This window comes from Perca flavescens, chromosome 16, assembly GCF_004354835.1.
Source record: "Perca flavescens isolate YP-PL-M2 chromosome 16, PFLA_1.0, whole genome shotgun sequence".
Classification (NCBI taxonomy): domain Eukaryota; kingdom Metazoa; phylum Chordata; class Actinopteri; order Perciformes; family Percidae; genus Perca; species Perca flavescens.
In genome coordinates, this window is record NC_041346.1 from 27421434 (window position 1) to 27438874 (window position 17441).

General features: G+C 41.6%; 1 protein-coding gene and 1 long non-coding RNA gene across 2 annotated transcripts; one reads left to right on the forward strand and one right to left on the reverse strand.

Annotated features, from left to right (window-relative positions):
• Window positions 1–387: 387 nt before the first annotated feature.
• Window positions 388–14198, forward strand: LOC114571081 (kinesin-like protein KIF2A). The gene is made up of 21 exons (XM_028601873.1): window positions 388–581; window positions 1479–1573; window positions 3657–3776; window positions 4143–4197; window positions 5355–5474; window positions 6597–6697; window positions 6777–6872; window positions 8533–8587; window positions 8759–8921; window positions 9003–9093; window positions 9598–9661; window positions 9754–9845; window positions 10012–10154; window positions 10261–10465; window positions 10577–10687; window positions 10826–10893; window positions 11029–11118; window positions 11645–11786; window positions 12029–12130; window positions 12431–12566; window positions 13446–14198. The coding sequence occupies exons 1-21, from the start codon at window positions 521–523 to the stop codon at window positions 13529–13531; spliced, it is 2196 nt and encodes a 731-aa protein (XP_028457674.1). The 5' UTR covers window positions 388–520; the 3' UTR covers window positions 13532–14198.
• LOC114571082 (uncharacterized) lies at window positions 11513–13714 on the reverse strand. Its single transcript, XR_003694612.1, has 3 exons — window positions 13640–13714; window positions 11864–12142; window positions 11513–11773 (listed from the first exon to the last, which is right to left on the reverse strand). It is a non-coding gene; the product is annotated as an uncharacterized LOC114571082 (long non-coding RNA).
• Window positions 14199–17441: the final 3243 nt, after the last annotated feature.

A 17441-nucleotide genomic window follows, 5' to 3' on the forward strand; every position in this document is an offset into this window, starting at 1 on the left:
TTTAAAAACTTTGTAAAGTGTCTTTGAGTATTACAAAGTGCTATATAAATAAAATGCATTATTATTATTATTATTATTATTATTATTATTATTATTATTATTATTAGGGCTCTGGGTAATTGGGGCGCCATTCCATTTTACATTAGTTCATGAGTAATAACAATCTAATGAAGATAGAATATATAATAACAGTCCCAGGGGACATTTTTACTTTTAAAACTTTAATTACAATTTCCTGATTATACTTACAGACTTATACTTGGGGACTTGTATTTAACAGAGTATTTTAAGATCTGAGTATTTTTCCACCGCTGCTAGTAACGTTACAGAAGATGCTTCTTACTACTTCACCACTCGCGCATGCGCATTGCGCAGCGGCTCCCTCTGCTCTCCTCCTGCCTCTCCTATGACTGACCGCTAGTGACCTCAGTTTCTGCAGCAGCAGCACACAACTTGAGACAGCACACGCACGCACGCACACACGCAAAAAAAAAAAAAAAAAAAAAACCCACGAGGAGAGATGGCCGGTGTATTCGGAAAGATCTTCGTGGGCATTTACGTGGAGATAAAACGGAGCGACGGTAGGTAGCTAGCTCTTCACACACAGACACAGACACCGCTCTCCATCCGGCGGGTCCGGGTGCAACGAGCTAACGTTACCGCTGTTAAAAACGGTTTAAAACGGCTTCTGCCAAGCTAGCAAGCTGCTACATCTTTTCACCGTTTCAAATAAAAAACGTCGAGTAAAGTGTTTGCGCAAACATAAATGTTTTATGTCATGCTACTGTCGACTGTCAGTTAAGTAGACACCGGCTGGTCGGCCGGCCAGTGGAGCGGGCTGCCGGGTCCGTTCACCTGTGCGGCTCTGCGGCCAAAAAAATGACACCTGCCCCCCTTCCCTGCCTTGCCCTGGTTCTTCTCCCCTCTCCTCTGCATCATGGCTGTTATCCCTCCAGTATGCATGTTGTTACCCGCTCCAACCTGCACTGCATCATCCAGCAGTGGCCTCTGAATCCTGGGCTGAAGGATAGCTGCATGCAGGGGGCCTCTCCCCTCCTCTGGCTGGCACTAAAATAGCCTGCTTTAAAAACAGCGTTGTGCTCATTTTTTTACCATATAAAAGTGTGGATAAGACTGCCAAGAATCTAATCGAAGAGCCAGTAAATGCAGCTCTTGAAGTTGTGAATGACAGTGGGAAAGTCTTCCTCATCATCCATCATGAGCCACACCCATTAGCATCTCAGTATTCTTATTTTAGTGTCAAAATGTGACTCCAAAATATTATATTATTTTCTTCCTGTATCAAATTATCTGAAAATGATCATCTCAGCTAGAGATGTGTTCAGCTCATGGTTCATTTGATTTGTTAATGTCTTCCTCCTGTATATGAAAGGCTAAAGCAGCAAATATCTACTCTACAGTCCCATGATGCAGCACTGAGCAGGCCTAGCGTCTCTTTACGTCCTCTCTTTTTGCAGGACGAATACACCAGGCGATGGTCACATCACTGCATGAGGACAATGACAGTGTGACAGTGGAGTGGATCGAGAATGGAGACACCAAAGGGAAAGAGGTAGAGCTGCTACTAACTTCCTGTATTATGTGCCTCTCTTACGAATTTCTTTCTGTCAGTTTGTTGGTTCTGGAAAATAATGTGTGACTAATGCCTACCAAACACTAGAAGACACTGAAAAAGACTAAGGTCTGACACAATCTCACATCTAAAGACAATCTGTAATAACGTCATGGAGTTTTTAGTCACAGACTAAAAGATTATACTACCATAACTTAAAACTTAAGATGATATCAAACACGTTTGATTTTGTCAGAACATCGAGACAGCAAAGAGATTGACTTAAGACAGCTCACAATTTTATGACCACCTTACCCCAAACGATTGAGACAAGGAAAGCAGCAACTCATGATTTCATTCTGCTCGAAAAATCGTTTTGTGTAAGGTCAGCTTAACTTGTTGTGCATTCAAACACGATAATACCGCAGATATGATTTTGATAAGAATATACACTGCCGTTCAAAAGTCTATAATCTCCTGCCACAAAAGCTTTATTGTGTCCAGTCAGATGTCTGAGAGTACTCCTCTACAGTACATGTCTGAATGCTGTCTGATGCTTTTAGGTTGTGGAAAGTCCTCTTTACAAATAGATGTGATTTAGTTTTGTACATGGAGAATAAAACGCTGTACAATTGTTCAGCCAGACTGACAACTGAAAGGGCAGAAAGAGACACAGATCCCTCTGAGCAACCGTTGAATAAGAAGAGAAGAAATCAGGACTCATTGGTAAAATGAAAAAGTATCTACTGATACCAGCCCTAAACACAACAACGCGGGTACATGCGTCGGTATCCATAAAACTGACCTACACTCTCCTCTAAAGTAATTTTTAAACTTTTTAGGCTTTGCAATTAATTGAATTTTGATTTCGGCTAAAAACGATAATTTTACATTTTGCTCTTATTTTCTCTTGTGTACAGAAGGGGAATTCAAAATGTTCAAACAGGAAAAGTAGTAAGGGAAATTTCACAGTTCAATAGGGCTGTGCTCGATTGAAGAAATTCTTAGTTGACTAACACTCATTCAATTGTATCGACTAATCGATTAGTTGATTTGATTGACAGATCTGTAAATCTGAGTTTCTCCGCAAAGAGTCATGCAAAAGCACCACTTTAATTCTTGTGTTTACCAGAGATGTGCTCGTACGTTTCTTGGAAATAAGTCATTCAGCATGAAAAAAGCATAAAACATGACTAATGGACTAAAGAAATCTAAGTTGACTAAGACCAAAACGACCGATTAGTCAACTAATCGACTAAGAGGGAGCAGCCCTACAGTTCAAGGTGTTTTCACTGTTGTTTTAACTGTTTCACTATTTTATAAGTTCAGGATATGCAACAGTTTTCCAAAAGTCAATGATTAATCGTGTTAAATAATCGTGATTTCAATATTGACCAAAATAATTGTTATTATGAGTATGCCATAATTGAGCAGCACTACTTTCTAGTTGTAATCTCTGTTCGGTCCTCTCTACACTTGTGTTGTTACAGACCTGTCTGAACTAACTTGCCTCTTCTGACGAGCTGTGACATTTAGTCCACGAAGGTCTAGGGTTTATGGGAAATGATGTTCGTTAAAGGCAGCTAAAAAACATTTCTCATCGTTTCTAAAAAAAACTACCATCCTTATCTCTAAGAATATGAAGCGAGCTACACGAAATACTGTAGATAAGACTCTACTCCAGGGCTGGATGTTTAGTTATTATAATTGTTAAAAATGTTAGTAGGATTTTGAATGAGGTTTTTCTGACCACTGAAACAGAACCAGGAAGGTTATTGAATGATAGCACAACAGGAAGGAGGGCTGTGGTCTGAACTTAGTCACTATTTCTATTGTGCTTGGATATTTCTAGATGTTTTTAAATGCTATTTATGTTTTTTATAATTGTTATTATTTACTGGTGCTGAGAGAGTGCCAAGGCAAACTGTATTTTATTGCTGTGGTACTTCGTACTAATATGCATTTGACAATAAACTTGAACTGAAGTTCTGGTTTCACTTTGGCTCTCTTGTGAGAGAGATCTTGATCTGAATTAGATTAGGTTATAATAATAATATCAATCTTTGTCTTCTTTCTGCCTCAGATTGATCTGGAGAGTGTCTTTGCTCTGAATCCAGATGTTGTTCCTGACGAGGAGATACCACAGAGTCCTGAGGCTCCTCTTCCTCCCTCCAATGCTGCCAAAACCAGCAAACTCCCCAAGGTCTGCTCCTCATTATCAATCCTTTTCTAATATAATACGTTACAATGGCATGTTCATAGATTAGTATTCATGACTGGAAGAAAACAAACTGTTTTTGTTCAGTTTAAAGACTTTTTGCAAGTCAGTTTTGTGTTCACTTTCTTGTCAAGGGTTCAGGTTTGGTTTAGACTTTGCTAAAGACGTTTTTAGGGACCATTTATGCTAACTGCCGTAATGTTTTCAGCATGTAATTCTCTATGAATGGGACAGATACCCACTGTTGTAGGTCTTAAATCTTGCAGTGTTATTGAACAGTGTCTCTGAACTCAGTCTACTTTCAACTCTGTAATGGTTAATGGTGCTGTCTCTTTGTTTTTATATTTTCAGACCAAACGGACTACAGCAATACCTAAAGCTGAGAATCCTCCACGGGAGAATAGAGGTATGTTGGATTTAAATCAGAGGTTTTCAAACCGACTTTCTCCCTCGCTTAGTGTTCTTTAAAACCCTTAGTGCCTGATTGCCACCATTTGTGTTACAAGTCATTCACCTTCATAACTCAGTCAAATCTGGACACACATACATTATACTCATATTTTTTCAGTGTGATTTACATTTTGTGAGGACATCATTATATTATCCGCTGCTCATCACACATTTATGTCAATGGATCCACCTAGAAATCAAGGGAAAAAAGACATATCAAAGCACAGATCGTTGCTGATATTCTGTTTTTTTTTTATAAATTGTAAAGGATTGGCAAAAATAAGCCTTGATCTTCAGCCTATAGATCCAATCACAGTGTTTGTTTACAATAACTTCCAGATAGAAAACTGCTGTGTCGTCCCGTACAGTCAATTTTTAACGGCGCTGATTAAAGTCAAGGAACAACTGGATACACTCTCATCCCCTTCATCTAAAATACATATTTGATGCTTTCACATATCAACGCTTCGTTAGCTTGTGCCACAGACAATGACAGCACCCAAACAAGCAGTCAGTCCAACCGGCGGTGAGATGTTGCTGTTCCTAACGCCAGATTTGAAAAGAAACACAGCGGACACATCAGACAGCTCGGACTACATATGTATCTTTATATGTTACAGTTATGGCTGTAAATTACAACAGACATAAATAAACAAGTTTGCAGATTTCACATCGCTCTACAATTCAAATCAACGGCTATTTGTCTCCCCGGATGTGATTTTTGTGTTAGCACGATGTCATGCTGGTTCGGCCTATTCCATTTTCAGTTATTCATTGTGTGAGTTATATTGTGTGAAGTGGATTGGTGTAAACATGTATAATTATGTTTTTGTTAGTTCCATATTCTTCCAAATTGTAGTGCTATCTTCATCATAATGTAAAACGAAATAAACCATTTATTCATTCAAATGATTAAAATAGTCATTTATTTTTCGACGATTGACTAATGGATTAACTGACTAATCGTTTCCGCTCTAAAGAAAACCAAAACTATCTGCATGAAAAGATACCAGTAGATTTGAGTGGGAAATATTATAGATTATGTAGTTTGTTTGTTTAATAATTTTGCACAAATGCATGACTATTATCTTGGATCTTCTGTCTACTTGTCAGCTGCAGCGGTGGGAACCACCCGGGCCCGTCCCAGCCATCAGAGCCAGGCTGCAGAGCCGCCCCCCCCAGCCATCGCTCCCCAGTCTGCACTCAACCAGTCGCTGCTACAGCTGCAGAACGGTAACACACAGCCTCTCCATCTGGATCAGACATGTCCCAGGTTCAATCAAGTCCACATCAGGGTTACTATAGTAAACTAAAACCAAAACTAAAACGACAGTACGCAGTTAAAAATATTTTAGTAAACTGAAATCAAATAAAAACTTTGGCAGCTCAATTATGGAAAAAAAAATCATAATCACAATTTTTTGGTCAATATTGAAATCCTGATTATTTAACACAATTACTCATTGACTTTTGGAAAGGTGTTGCATTTATTGAACTTAAAAAAAACAGTGAAAACTGTGAAATTTCCCTTAATACTTAAGAAGAACGTTTTGAATTCCCTTTTCAGAACACCAGACAAAATAGGAGTTAACTTGCAAAATGTAACGTGCAAAAAAATCAGTTTATCTAAATTACATTGTTTTTGTGATGTTCGGAGCTAAATCACAGTCAAAATGTGATTAACTAGCCCTAGTGTGTTGTTATGTTCTGGTGGAGGGTTATGTTGCAGAGGCCACAACCAGTGATGTCATGCTCCCACACAGCTGTGAGCGCGAGGGCGTCAAAGGCTCTTTCACAGTCGCTCACTGGCTCGGCTTCTGGGCTCATACTACAGCACTTGTTTAAGTTTCCAGCTGTGGATGTTGCAATTAGCATAAATGTACACTGCTGTTGAAATATAAAATAAGTCTTCAGATTCAACACTCTTAAGCATGACATCTGAAATCCAGCAGAATCACTTCTAACAATAAGTCTGGAGATTACTATATTTGTAACTGTTTAAAACCAACAATGAATGTGAATCTTCAAACAAGCATTATGCATGTATGCGAAGCCTGATATATTTTATTCTTCACTGTGATAAAGCTCCATCGTTGTCCAAAAACTATTAACAACCAGTGGCGTAAGAAGTATTTAGAAGCTCTTTATTTGTTTAAGTAACAAAGTGAGAGTGTAAAAGTACTGCTTTTATTTTATCTAAGTAGAAGTGTGATTATTATCAGAATTATGTACTTAAAGTATCAAATGCAAAAGTACTATATTATATTATTATATATTATTGGTTTGCTGCATTTTCATGTAGTATTTGCAAACAAATTACTTTTTGTTGTGATTGTTTTCCGCCGTTCCTTCCAGCACGGAGGAAATCTAACTGTGTGAAGGAAGTTGAGAAACTGCAGGAGAAACGGGAGAAGAGACGACTTCAGCAGCAAGAGCTCAGAGAGAAGAGGGCACAAGTGAGGAGCAAACCCACACACGCATACAATGTTTCATTTGTAAGTTCACTTGTTACTTTTGCTTTTTGTTCCATTTCAGGAGGTGGATGTCAATTTACCAAACTACGAAATCATGTGTATGATCAGAGACTTCCGAGCCAGTCTGGACTACAGGCCTTTAACCAGCAACGACCTGGTAAGTCTGGTTTAGGGCTGGCTTTCCAGATTCAGTTAATAGAAACAAGTAAGGGTGTCCAGATAGTTGAGTAGTGATTAAAGTAGGGCTGCACGATTTATTGTTTTTTTTAATCGTCATCGCTATATCAACTGGGGCAGTAACCATATCGCAAAAGGCTGCGACATATTGCGAAAGAGGTTGAGAGAAAATGTCAGTAGAAAGCTGGACTTTAAAATGTAAATGTCATTCTTTTTTAAGATGGTGATGCCTTGATTATTTGATTTGATTTATTGTTTATCTTGAAATAAATAAAAAAGTTTTAGTTACTAAAGTAAGTCATTAGTTTGAGAAGGAGTAGGCGGAAGCATACAGCTTATTAGGTCCTGCCCCTACCTCACGATATCATGTTATTACAAAACAAATAGATGTGCAAATACAGCTTACACTCTTTCAGGTCTTACACTAACTTACAACAATATACAACAATACCTTTACATTACAATTCCATTCCTATGTTTCGGTCTATTCCTTTCTGTATTGGTCAAGTAATGATTTCTTTATCTATTTTTGAACTGAATGATATTATGGCTCTGTTGGATGTCATTGTTCAGTCTATTCCACAAGGTCATATTGAATATTCAATTCAGTCTTCAGTTTGTTCAATAAAAGAATGTTGGAAATTATTTCCTTTCCTTTGTTTTAAATTCAACAAGCAATTCATTGTATTTTAGCAGAATACTGAAAGCAGCAGAAAGGCAGAACTGAGAACACTTTGAGTACACGGTTTATTTATCGCAAGTAATATCGTTATCAAAATATTCAACAAAGTTATAGCATATTCTCCTCATATCATGTAGCCCTAGATTTAAGGACATTCAGTTCTGGTTATTTCCTCCATAACCTAATCTTACTTTACTTTTCTTTCTTGCACTTTAGCTATGCTAGCTATATACACTTATTGTTTAGTTATTTTTTTACTCTTATTTTGACTTAATTTTGACTATGAGCAACTGCAACTCAACAATTTCCCAGAGGGGATCAATAAAGGATTCTGATAATCACCAGTCATCCAGTTATTACACATCAGATAAGAAGTGACTTTGACATATTTATATATTAGGTCAGCTGTACATACATCCATACGATCTTAATTAGAAACAACTACTGGGTATTTAACCAAAAGAACGCAGCTTTATTGCTTGTTGTGGAGCTTGTTATCATCAACTACACTATAACCAGCTTAATCTTTAGATTTAGCACCTTTAACCCCACTAGTCATGACAAGCTCATGCTTTGCAGCCAAACATAGTTAAAAAACACATTACTTAGTTTTAAATATTAGTTGAGATCCCAAATCTTCCAAATAAACCACATGGCTGGTTGCATTTTGGGGGAAATGTGTATAAAATGATGCATAAGACATCTAGAATATTTCCATTTGATGAATTGGTGCAGCCCTACAAAATATTGTGGTTGCAATATTTCACTCGGTGTAAACATCATATAGCTTCAATAAAGAGCTGAAACAAGCGAATACAGAATATATGTAAAACCGTCAGCGTAGAATAAGTTGATTTTTCCAAATTTACAGCTACTTGAGGAGAAATAAATGTGTTAAATGTCTAAACTCTGACAAATGATGTAAAGTCCAATTTATCTGTACCTTTTGATGTTTCAGATCGAGGAGCACAGGATATGTGTGTGTGTACGGGCACGTCCACTCAATAAAAAAGGTAATCAGAGAAGCTTTATACAATCAATGTGTTTGGACAGAAAGTAAAGCAAATTGTATGCCTCTAAACAGCCTTGTCTGAACAGTTTTAATAACTGCCATCTTTTTGAAGCGTACGTTTGTGCATTAACAGAAATTTTAATAAAAACTCTCTTTGTCCACGTCTCTGTAGAGTTGACAATGAAGGATTTGGATGTGATCACCATTCCCAGTAAGGACGTGGTAATGGTCCACGAGCCGAAGCAGAAAGTCGACCTGACCCGCTACCTGGAGAACCAAACGTTCCGATTCGACTATGCCTTCGATGAGAACTCCACCAATGAAATGGTTTACAGGTAATTTGGTTCTCTATAGAACCCCCAAAAGGTTAAATATGGAATAAATTAAAGACATTTTGAAATAATCTTCTCTCTCAGGTTCACTGCTCAGCCGCTAGTTGAAACCATTTTCGAGCGGGGGATGGCGACTTGTTTTGCTTACGGACAAACTGGAAGTGGAAAAACACACGTGAGTGCTCTGATTTTTTAACGAAACTAAATGTTTTTAGTCAGGTTACCCCCAGGATTCTTCAAGTTAAATTTAAGACAGTTAACGACCTTTTTTACACCACTTAGGATGAAATTTAATACGAACTTTATGGCCATATAAGGGAAAATCAGTGTGGATTTTAAGAAGTATTATCAAGTAACATTACCTGAATTTAATAAAATGTTTATGCGAAGTGTTTGTACTCTAATAAGATAAAATTAATTATATATTTGTTGCATTAAGAGCTCTTATGCTATGAAAATAAGTGAATTTACCCACACAAAATACTTATTTATGACTTTACAGCATTTATTTAATCCTACGAAAGGACAAGACAAAATTGAAGACCTTTCTAAACCAAACTCAATACTGTTAAAGCCTAAATTCTTAGAATACTAAATGTAATACTTTTTTAATACGTCTAAGACCCTTTGGGAACCCTGTTAGTGCTCATTTCCTGTTTTAACTCGTATCTTCTTTTAGACGATGGGAGGGGACTTTTCGGGAAAGAACCAGGACTGCTCTAAAGGGATCTATGCACTGTCTGGTTAGTTTCTCCCGTACCTTTACAGGATTCTCACTGCTGCTTACTGCTTCTGACTGAATTTTGAAGTCTCTATTTTTCCTTTCCTTGTGCAGCCAGAGATGTCTTTCTCATGATTAAGAAACCAAATTACAAGAAGTTGGATCTCCAAATCTTTGCAACATTTTTTGAGATTTACAGCGGGAAGGCAAGTGTCTTTTAACACATTTATTAATAGATTTATTTGAGAAGAAGACTGAGTTTGTGTCGCCTCTGACACTTTGATGCAAGCATAACTGACTAAAAAACTCTCTGATGCATTTTCAGTCCTAAACCAATTTGTGTTTGTGTTTAAAAAAAAAAAAAAAAAAAAGGTGTTTGACCTGCTAAACAACAAAACCAAGTTGCGGGTCCTGGAGGACGGGAAGCAGCAGGTGCAGGTGGTGGGGCTACAGGAGAGGGAAGTGAAGTGCACAGAGGACGTCCTCAAACTCATTGAAGTGGGAAACAGCTGCAGGTAGGAGACCACCGTTTAAATTAAACGGCAGCATGAGCAGAAGTTAGTTCTGAAAGGTTTGGACCGGTCCTCGAGGATAAGCTCCGTGTCTCTGCGTCTCCTTCAGGACCTCCGGTCAGACCTCGGCCAACGCTCACTCTTCTCGGAGCCACGCCGTCTTCCAGATCATTCTCCGTCGGCGGGGGAAGATGCACGGAAAGTTCTCCCTCATTGACCTGGCGGGGAACGAGAGAGGAGCCGACACGTCCAGCGCGGACCGGCAGACTCGCCTCGAAGGAGCCGAGATCAACAAGAGCCTGCTGGCACTGAAGGTCTCCTCCTCAGTCCTCATCAATCAACCTCTTAGCAAAATTGCAGTCGTCTAGGCTAACTGCCACTGATGATGTTCCTGTCTGTCTGTCTGTCTGTCTGTCTGTCTGCAGGAGTGCATTCGAGCGCTGGGCAGAAACAAACCTCACACTCCGTTTAGAGCCAGCAAGTTAACCCAAGTGCTGCGCGACTCCTTCATAGGAGAAAACTCCAGAACATGCATGGTAGGACAAAAGCAAAGCTGTGCATATATTATTGTACCTCCTGTGGACGAATGCATTATTGAAAATATAATCATTTTCAGTTAACAGTTTTGTTGATAAATATCGATCTAACTCTCTTTATGGTGTTTGCCTGCACAGATTGCGACCATCTCTCCTGGAATGGCGTCATGTGAAAACACCTTGAACACGCTGAGATATGCCAACAGGTAAATCAGATTGTTTTTCTTTTTTTAAGCTTTAAATTACATGAATGTGAGAATAGTTGCAAAGCATAATGTGATCCTCTCCTGTCTCCTCTTCTTGGGTTTGTGTGTGTTGTCTCTCTCCTGCCGTGTTTCCAGAGTGAAGGAGTTTGGGATAAGTCCCTCAGACATTCCCTTCTCCCAGAGCGGAGGTGGAGGGAGTCGCTCCGAACTCTCCCCTACTTATGAGTATGATCGATTTACTACGTCTCTCAGCACTTCTCTCCACATCGCTCTTCACAACAAGTTACCACCACATTGTCATACGACTTTACTCATTAAAACCCAAGTCGCTTAGAGCTATAGAAATATATTTCAGTCTCAGCCAGATGTTCTATGTTTTTCTTACTGTCTGTGTATTGATTTTCCCCTCCCACCCCTAGTGGATAGTATAAACAGATTGAGTATTTGCCCGTGGGGTCGCAGCTGTCCGTGTACTTGTTCGCTGCGGAGCATTAACAAGAGCCTTTACAGTAGGATGATAATGCTGGCCCAACATTACTTTATCCCAAAGTTAATAGAAAGGATTTTTTATTTTTTTTTATTTAGCATTACCAGTTTAACTTGTTGATGTTGACCTGCTTTTATTTTATCCAGGGTTGCATGCAGTCAGTCTGTAGTGTTTGTTGTTTCACTGAAATGTTTTGAGCATTTAACCCCGGCAACACGTCTGCATATTCTATACAACTACCAACCTTTAAATCGGATATTTAAGGGTGAAGGAGCTGACGGTGGACCCTTCAGCAGTGATGGACATCCATCAGGGAGGACATCACCAGCTGGAGGTGCTGGAGGCTCAGTGGGGGGTCGGCAGTTCTCCACAGAGAGACGATCTGAAGCTGCTCTGTGAACAGAACGTAAGACAAACAGATACTCATTCCCTTGATTTAACAAAGCGACTAACGGATAGGTCAAGTCTAAAAATAATACTCACATTCCCATATGTCCATTTAAACTGATTTTGGTTGCCGTAATCATTCTTCCTGTTCATACTGGCCGTTATAGAGAGCCACACAGTTTTTGGGGTTCCAGCAGACTGCAGTCCCATCATGTCACAGTGTCACTGATGTAAAAACAAACATGGCCATTCTGTCTGCAGGAGGAAGAGGTTTCCCCGCAGCTCTTCACTTTCCATGAAGCCGTCTCTCAGCTGGTGGAGATGGAGGAGCAGGTTCTGGAGGACCACAGGGCCGTTTTCCAGGTACAGTAGATCCTTCAGGAATAGAGGAAGCTCAGAAAAGTCAAAGAGCCTTATTTTAATGTGCAAAGTGTGCAAATCCATCTATATAAATGTGTCTAAAACCTGACAGATACTGTAAGAATCAAAAACCTATAGATCAATACAGACCATATTTTCCTTCAAGTAATCCATATCTAATGTCCATTTGAGTTCAAATTTAGGGCAGATGTTCATTCCCGTTCTCTTTATCAGCCTGGTTTTTTTTTACATTATAAAGTTTAAACAACACAGAAGAGTATAAACTGCAGCGTGTCCTTACAGGAGTCGATCCGCTGGCTGGAAGACGAGAAGGTGCTTTTGGAAATGACGGAGGAAGTGGACTACGATGTTGAATCATTTGCAACTCAACTAGAACAAATCCTGGATCAGAAGATTGACATTCTCACTGAGCTGAGAGGTAGAGATCATTTGTTCATCTGGTTTGTAGAAATAGTGAGAAATGGCATCACAATTACTCAAGAGCCCAAAGGGACACCTTCACAATCTTTGTTTTGTCCAACAGTCCAAACCTCAACATTATTACTCAAATATTACAGTTATTTTGGATTGAAAAATCACTAAACAATTATCAAAATTGTTTTCATTTTATGTCTGTCAATAAATGAATCCCGTGGTTCCCATTCTTGTTCTGCAGGACCCCCTCTTTTGTAGATAAGAAAATTAAATATTTTCAAGCGATCATAGCCAAACGATCCACTATCATCGATGCATGAAAATTCAGTTCAGTTTATTTGAGAAGGGGACAGTGCAAATGAATAGTCCCCTGGCCACGATGTTAAAAAAGGCTTTAAAATATCGATACATATGTTTAAAATGCACCTTTTAGTTTTAAACTTCAATGTTATATTTATTATTTTTTATTAAAAAGAATAGTTTGTTTTTCCATTTAAATGTCTGGAAGAGCTCGGTAATAAAATTGTCAAATTATATTTTAGGTGCTTTTTAGTGAGTTGATATTAACGTAATTGATTCTGTTAAAAGGGCTTATGATTATTCACTCGTATCTATCGCAGTCCCCTGAATTGAATCAAAATCATGGCAGACTTGTGATATCAGAAAACTGTTGTTCAAAGAGTCGATATAATATTGTATCGTAATAAAAGTTGCGATTTACACCCCTACTGAATAGGTCTTCAGTAGAAAGTGGCATGAGAAGAAAAGACTTGAGTACAAATAGCGCAAATGTGTCCTTTTTAGTGCAGTGCTTGTACAGTAACTGTGCTTAGTTACACTCCACCACTGGTAACCTATGCTGTGATATTCTCTCCTCTTTCAGATAAAGTCAAGTCTTTCCGTTCTGCACTCCAGGAAGAGGAGCAAGCTAGCCAACAGATAACCCCGAAGAGGCCTCGTGCACTATAGAAACACATCAAATATATATTTCACTGTAATATTGACTTCAGAAAGGTGAAGGCCTGCCGCTGAGGAGGTCAAGAGCTGATGTAGCTCAGCTGTGATTTTATGACTTACTGTCTTCTGTCCTCAACCTCTTTGCTGTACAGGCTGCCATCGCTTCCCATCATGCATCCGTCCATCTGTAAAACCAAAGAGCAGACCGTCTTTGCTCTTTTATCCCCCTGTGAAGTGTATTTATAAAGTTTTGTATGTGTGACAAGTCACAAGTGCTTCATTTTAAAACAAAAAAGGTGAATAATTATGTTTAAAATAAATTTTTATAGAGTCAAATCATAGCTTATCCTCACTTTGGCCAATTTTATAAACAACTTTTGTCATTTTGTGCAATATTTGGAGGATTTTATTCCTGTTCGTCCCTCTTGTCACAGCTCAGGGTTGAACAGGGCATGTGGAGTTTGTGTGTAAAATGAGCCACTGTGTGTTTGTGTTGATACTGTATGTAATATATGTCTGATTGAGAGAAAGCTTAAAACTAAATTAAACTTGCATTACATTCAATGGCCTGATGGGGGCACTATAATCAAAGACAAAGCCCTTCTTGATTTCAGTGTTCCATACAACGATTACTGAAACAGTAATTTTTCATTTGCCAAAATAAAGAAACTACTTCTTGTTGCTGTACTTGTTTATTCTGTAAACACGTTTAAAAGTAATGATGATGATGTATTTGTTACTTCTGACAGACTTTATTCACATTTTACAGACACTAGAGTTCTTACATTTTTCTGTTTCTATTGTTCTTTAATCATTTGTGGGAACTTATCAAGAGCTCAATGATTTGCAGAAAATAATGTGGCAATAATGTGTGTCTTTGACAAAATAGTTTAATAATATTGTAGCGTTACGGCTCTGCCGCACGGCTGGCTAGGTAGCTGAATGACGAGGAGACAGTGGCCGAAGTTTAACCGGATGGACCGGGCTTTATTACCCTCGAACACAGGCTAATAACGGGGTTGGAAGAGTGCCCAAAAACAACAACAAAAGAGCTGCCGGCCCCGACTACCTCGTTAGCTTCCTCCCTCTCCTAAAACTTCCCCCTACCTTCCCGCCTCCTCACCAACCTGACCAAGCAGCTGAATTAGGGCAACATCTTCCCCCAATGAACACACCCCCCCCGAATCTCTCCCATATTAGTCCTGCAGGGTCGCTACACTGCCCCCCCCCCCTCGCTAATTCCTTGTCCCCGAGGAAGCTCAAAGTCTTGAAAGTGACCCGGCAATCTCCGTTCCGTCTGCGACCTCCTAACTCCCTGATCCTCCGGGGGAGGTCTAGGAGCGGTAGTGGCATTTTTTGGCACTACAGCTCCAAGCGGTGTCATCACCTCTCCTCGAAGAGCATTCCGCTGCCGTATTGGTGGGCCTCTTCTGCGGCACGGTGATCCTCGGTTGCCCCGGTCTGTGTCACTGGGAAAGCCGGCTGTTGGGTCCCTCGGTACGATGCCATCCTGTCCCGGTGTAGAACTACTGTGCGTCCTCTTGGAGCCAGTTTGACGCGGTACACAACCTGGCCCACCCTTTGGACCACGTAGCAGGGACCAATCCATGTGCTGTCCAACTTAGGGCAGCGGCCCTTAACTCTCTTGGGTCCATACACCCAGGCAAGATCCCCAGCCTGGAAGTCCTGTCCTTTGACGTGCACGTCGTAGCCTCGTTTTTGACGGACCCCGGCCTGCTGCGATTGGTGCCTGGCGAAGTTGTGGGCCGTCTCCAATCGGTCCTGTAACTGCCTGGCATATTCTGGCCCTGCTGAGGCATCGGGTGCATCTGGTGGCCGTCCGTCGGCGTTCTCAGCTCTCTGCCGAGCATCAACAATGCAGGAGTACATCCGGTGGATTCTTGGACTGCGGCACGCCATGAGGATGAGGGGTATCTGCAGGTCCCAATCACTCTGGTCCGGGGCAGTGGAAAGGGCTAGCTGGGCACTCAAGGTCCGCATGAACCGCTCCACTAATCCGTCACTTTGTGGGTGCAGCGGTGTAGTCCTCGTCTTCCGGATGCCAAGCTGGCTACACATTGTGGTGAACACCTGTGCTTTGAAGTTCTGCCCTTGGTCTGAGTGGAGCTGAGATGGTGTTCCGAAGCGGCTGAACATTCCTTGTACCAAGGCCTCAGCCACGGTTGTCGCCTCCCGGTCAGGAAGGGGGTATGCTTCGGGCCACTTCGTAAAGTAGTCAATGGCGACTAGCACATATCGGTTCCCGCTACTAGTACGGGGGAGTGGCCCCAGCACATCAACGGCCACTCTGTCCATGGGTGCCCCTACCCGGTGCTGCTGTAAGGGTGCACGGGACTGACCTTGGGGGCCTTTACGGGCAGTACAGGCATCGCATCGGCGGCAGTAGTCTTCCACATCCCTCCTACTCTGGCCCCAATAGAAGGTCTTTGTCACCCCAAAGTGACCAACTCCGGGGCTACCATGATGTGCTTCAAGCACTTCCTCACGGAGGTTTTAGGGTACAACCACTTGCCATTGTGGTTCTCCAGTGGCTGGCACACGCCAGCATCTCTTCAGGACTCTCTTCAGAGCCTATTCTGCTGCTCGGAGCTCAGACCTGCACGATTTTTCTCCCACAGGTCCTTGACAGTTGCACTGGCTGCTGTCTCTTTCTCAGAAATGGGGCCTACACTTGCGGTCTGGATAACTGCAGGTAATGGTGGCTGGTTGTCCGATGGGACAAGGGCTGTGGGGCTGTCAGCGGTTAGTGGACAAGGGCTTTTTTGCCGAAGGAACCTCCCCCGAGAAGAGTCTGGAGAATGGGAAGGTTCTCCTTGTTCCTCATCGTCCTTAACTAAATAACTAGTCATTTTGGGGATGTGAGGGTCACTCAGGAAGGGAATAGATACCCCATCAGGGAACATAATTGTCCGTGTTTGGAAGTCCAGTATAGCCCTTGCTTCACACAGGAAATCCAGTCCAAGTATACAACTCTCGGTTACTTCAGCGACCCAGACTGGTTGGCAGGTGGAATAAGCCCCCACTTGGATCTGAGTTTCACACTGTCCTAGCATGGGGGCTTTTCCCCCTGCGACTGTGGTGAGTGGGACATTGGTGGCTTGGGGTAGAGTTCCAGCTGGCAGGAAGGAGAGTTGCGGTTGAGCCGGAGTCGAGCAGGGCGTTGGTCAATTGGCCATTGACCAATATCGGTACTCGGCAGCTATCATTGTTTGAGGCCTTTTGCGTGCTAAGGGCATGAGTGACAGGGAGGCGGAGCGCTTTTACCGCAGAATGATTGTCACAACCTCTGGGGAGCAAAGGTTGGCTCGGGTTGCTCCCCTCTACACCGAGCCTTGAGCGTTTCCCGATGCCGGCACACCCAAAGCAGAATCGAGAACAGGACAGAAGCGCCATGTGTGACCCCCCTGATTGCACCTCAAGCAGGTTTGCCTCTGTCGATCTTCAGGTGAAGGGGAAGGACGTCCGGGGCCCGTCGGCAGAGAGGTTGGTCCAATCTGCGGAGAAGCTTGACTCTTGGGTCTTGTTGACACCTGTCCGGGTAGGTTATCGAAACCTTCTATGAGGATGTCTTCCACCGCCAGTGCTTTCTCTAGAGCTGCTTCCAGGGTCTGTGGGTCAGCAAGCCGGACTTGTTGGCGCAATGGAAGGGGAAGGAGGCCACGAATGAATGCTTCCTTAGTTAGCACCAAGCGTGTTTCATCGTCAAACTCAGGGAATCCTCTTTGAGCGAGGTAGCGCAGCTCCGCTGCAAACACTGCTAGCGTTTCTCCAGGTGCCCGCATTCGTTCGTTAAACCTCTGCCGCATCACGACTGCGGGGGTGGTGGTCCCAAAGCGTCTCTAGTGCCCTGGATATAGCTTGTGGGTTCTCCAGGTCCGCCGCAGTCACATCTAGCAGCACT

Bases quoted from the DNA above. Each gene is read 5' to 3' on its own strand.
- LOC114571081 (XM_028601873.1), top strand. From the start codon at position 521: ATGGCCGGTGTATTCGGAAAGATCTTCGTGGGCATTTACGTGGAGATA. The intron at 6,698-6,776 runs GTGAGGAGCAAA...GTTCCATTTCAG, and splicing joins TCAGAGAGAAGAGGGCACAA to GAGGTGGATGTCAATTTACC. The intron at 9,094-9,597 runs GTGAGTGCTCTG...ATCTTCTTTTAG, and splicing joins CTGGAAGTGGAAAAACACAC to ACGATGGGAGGGGACTTTTC.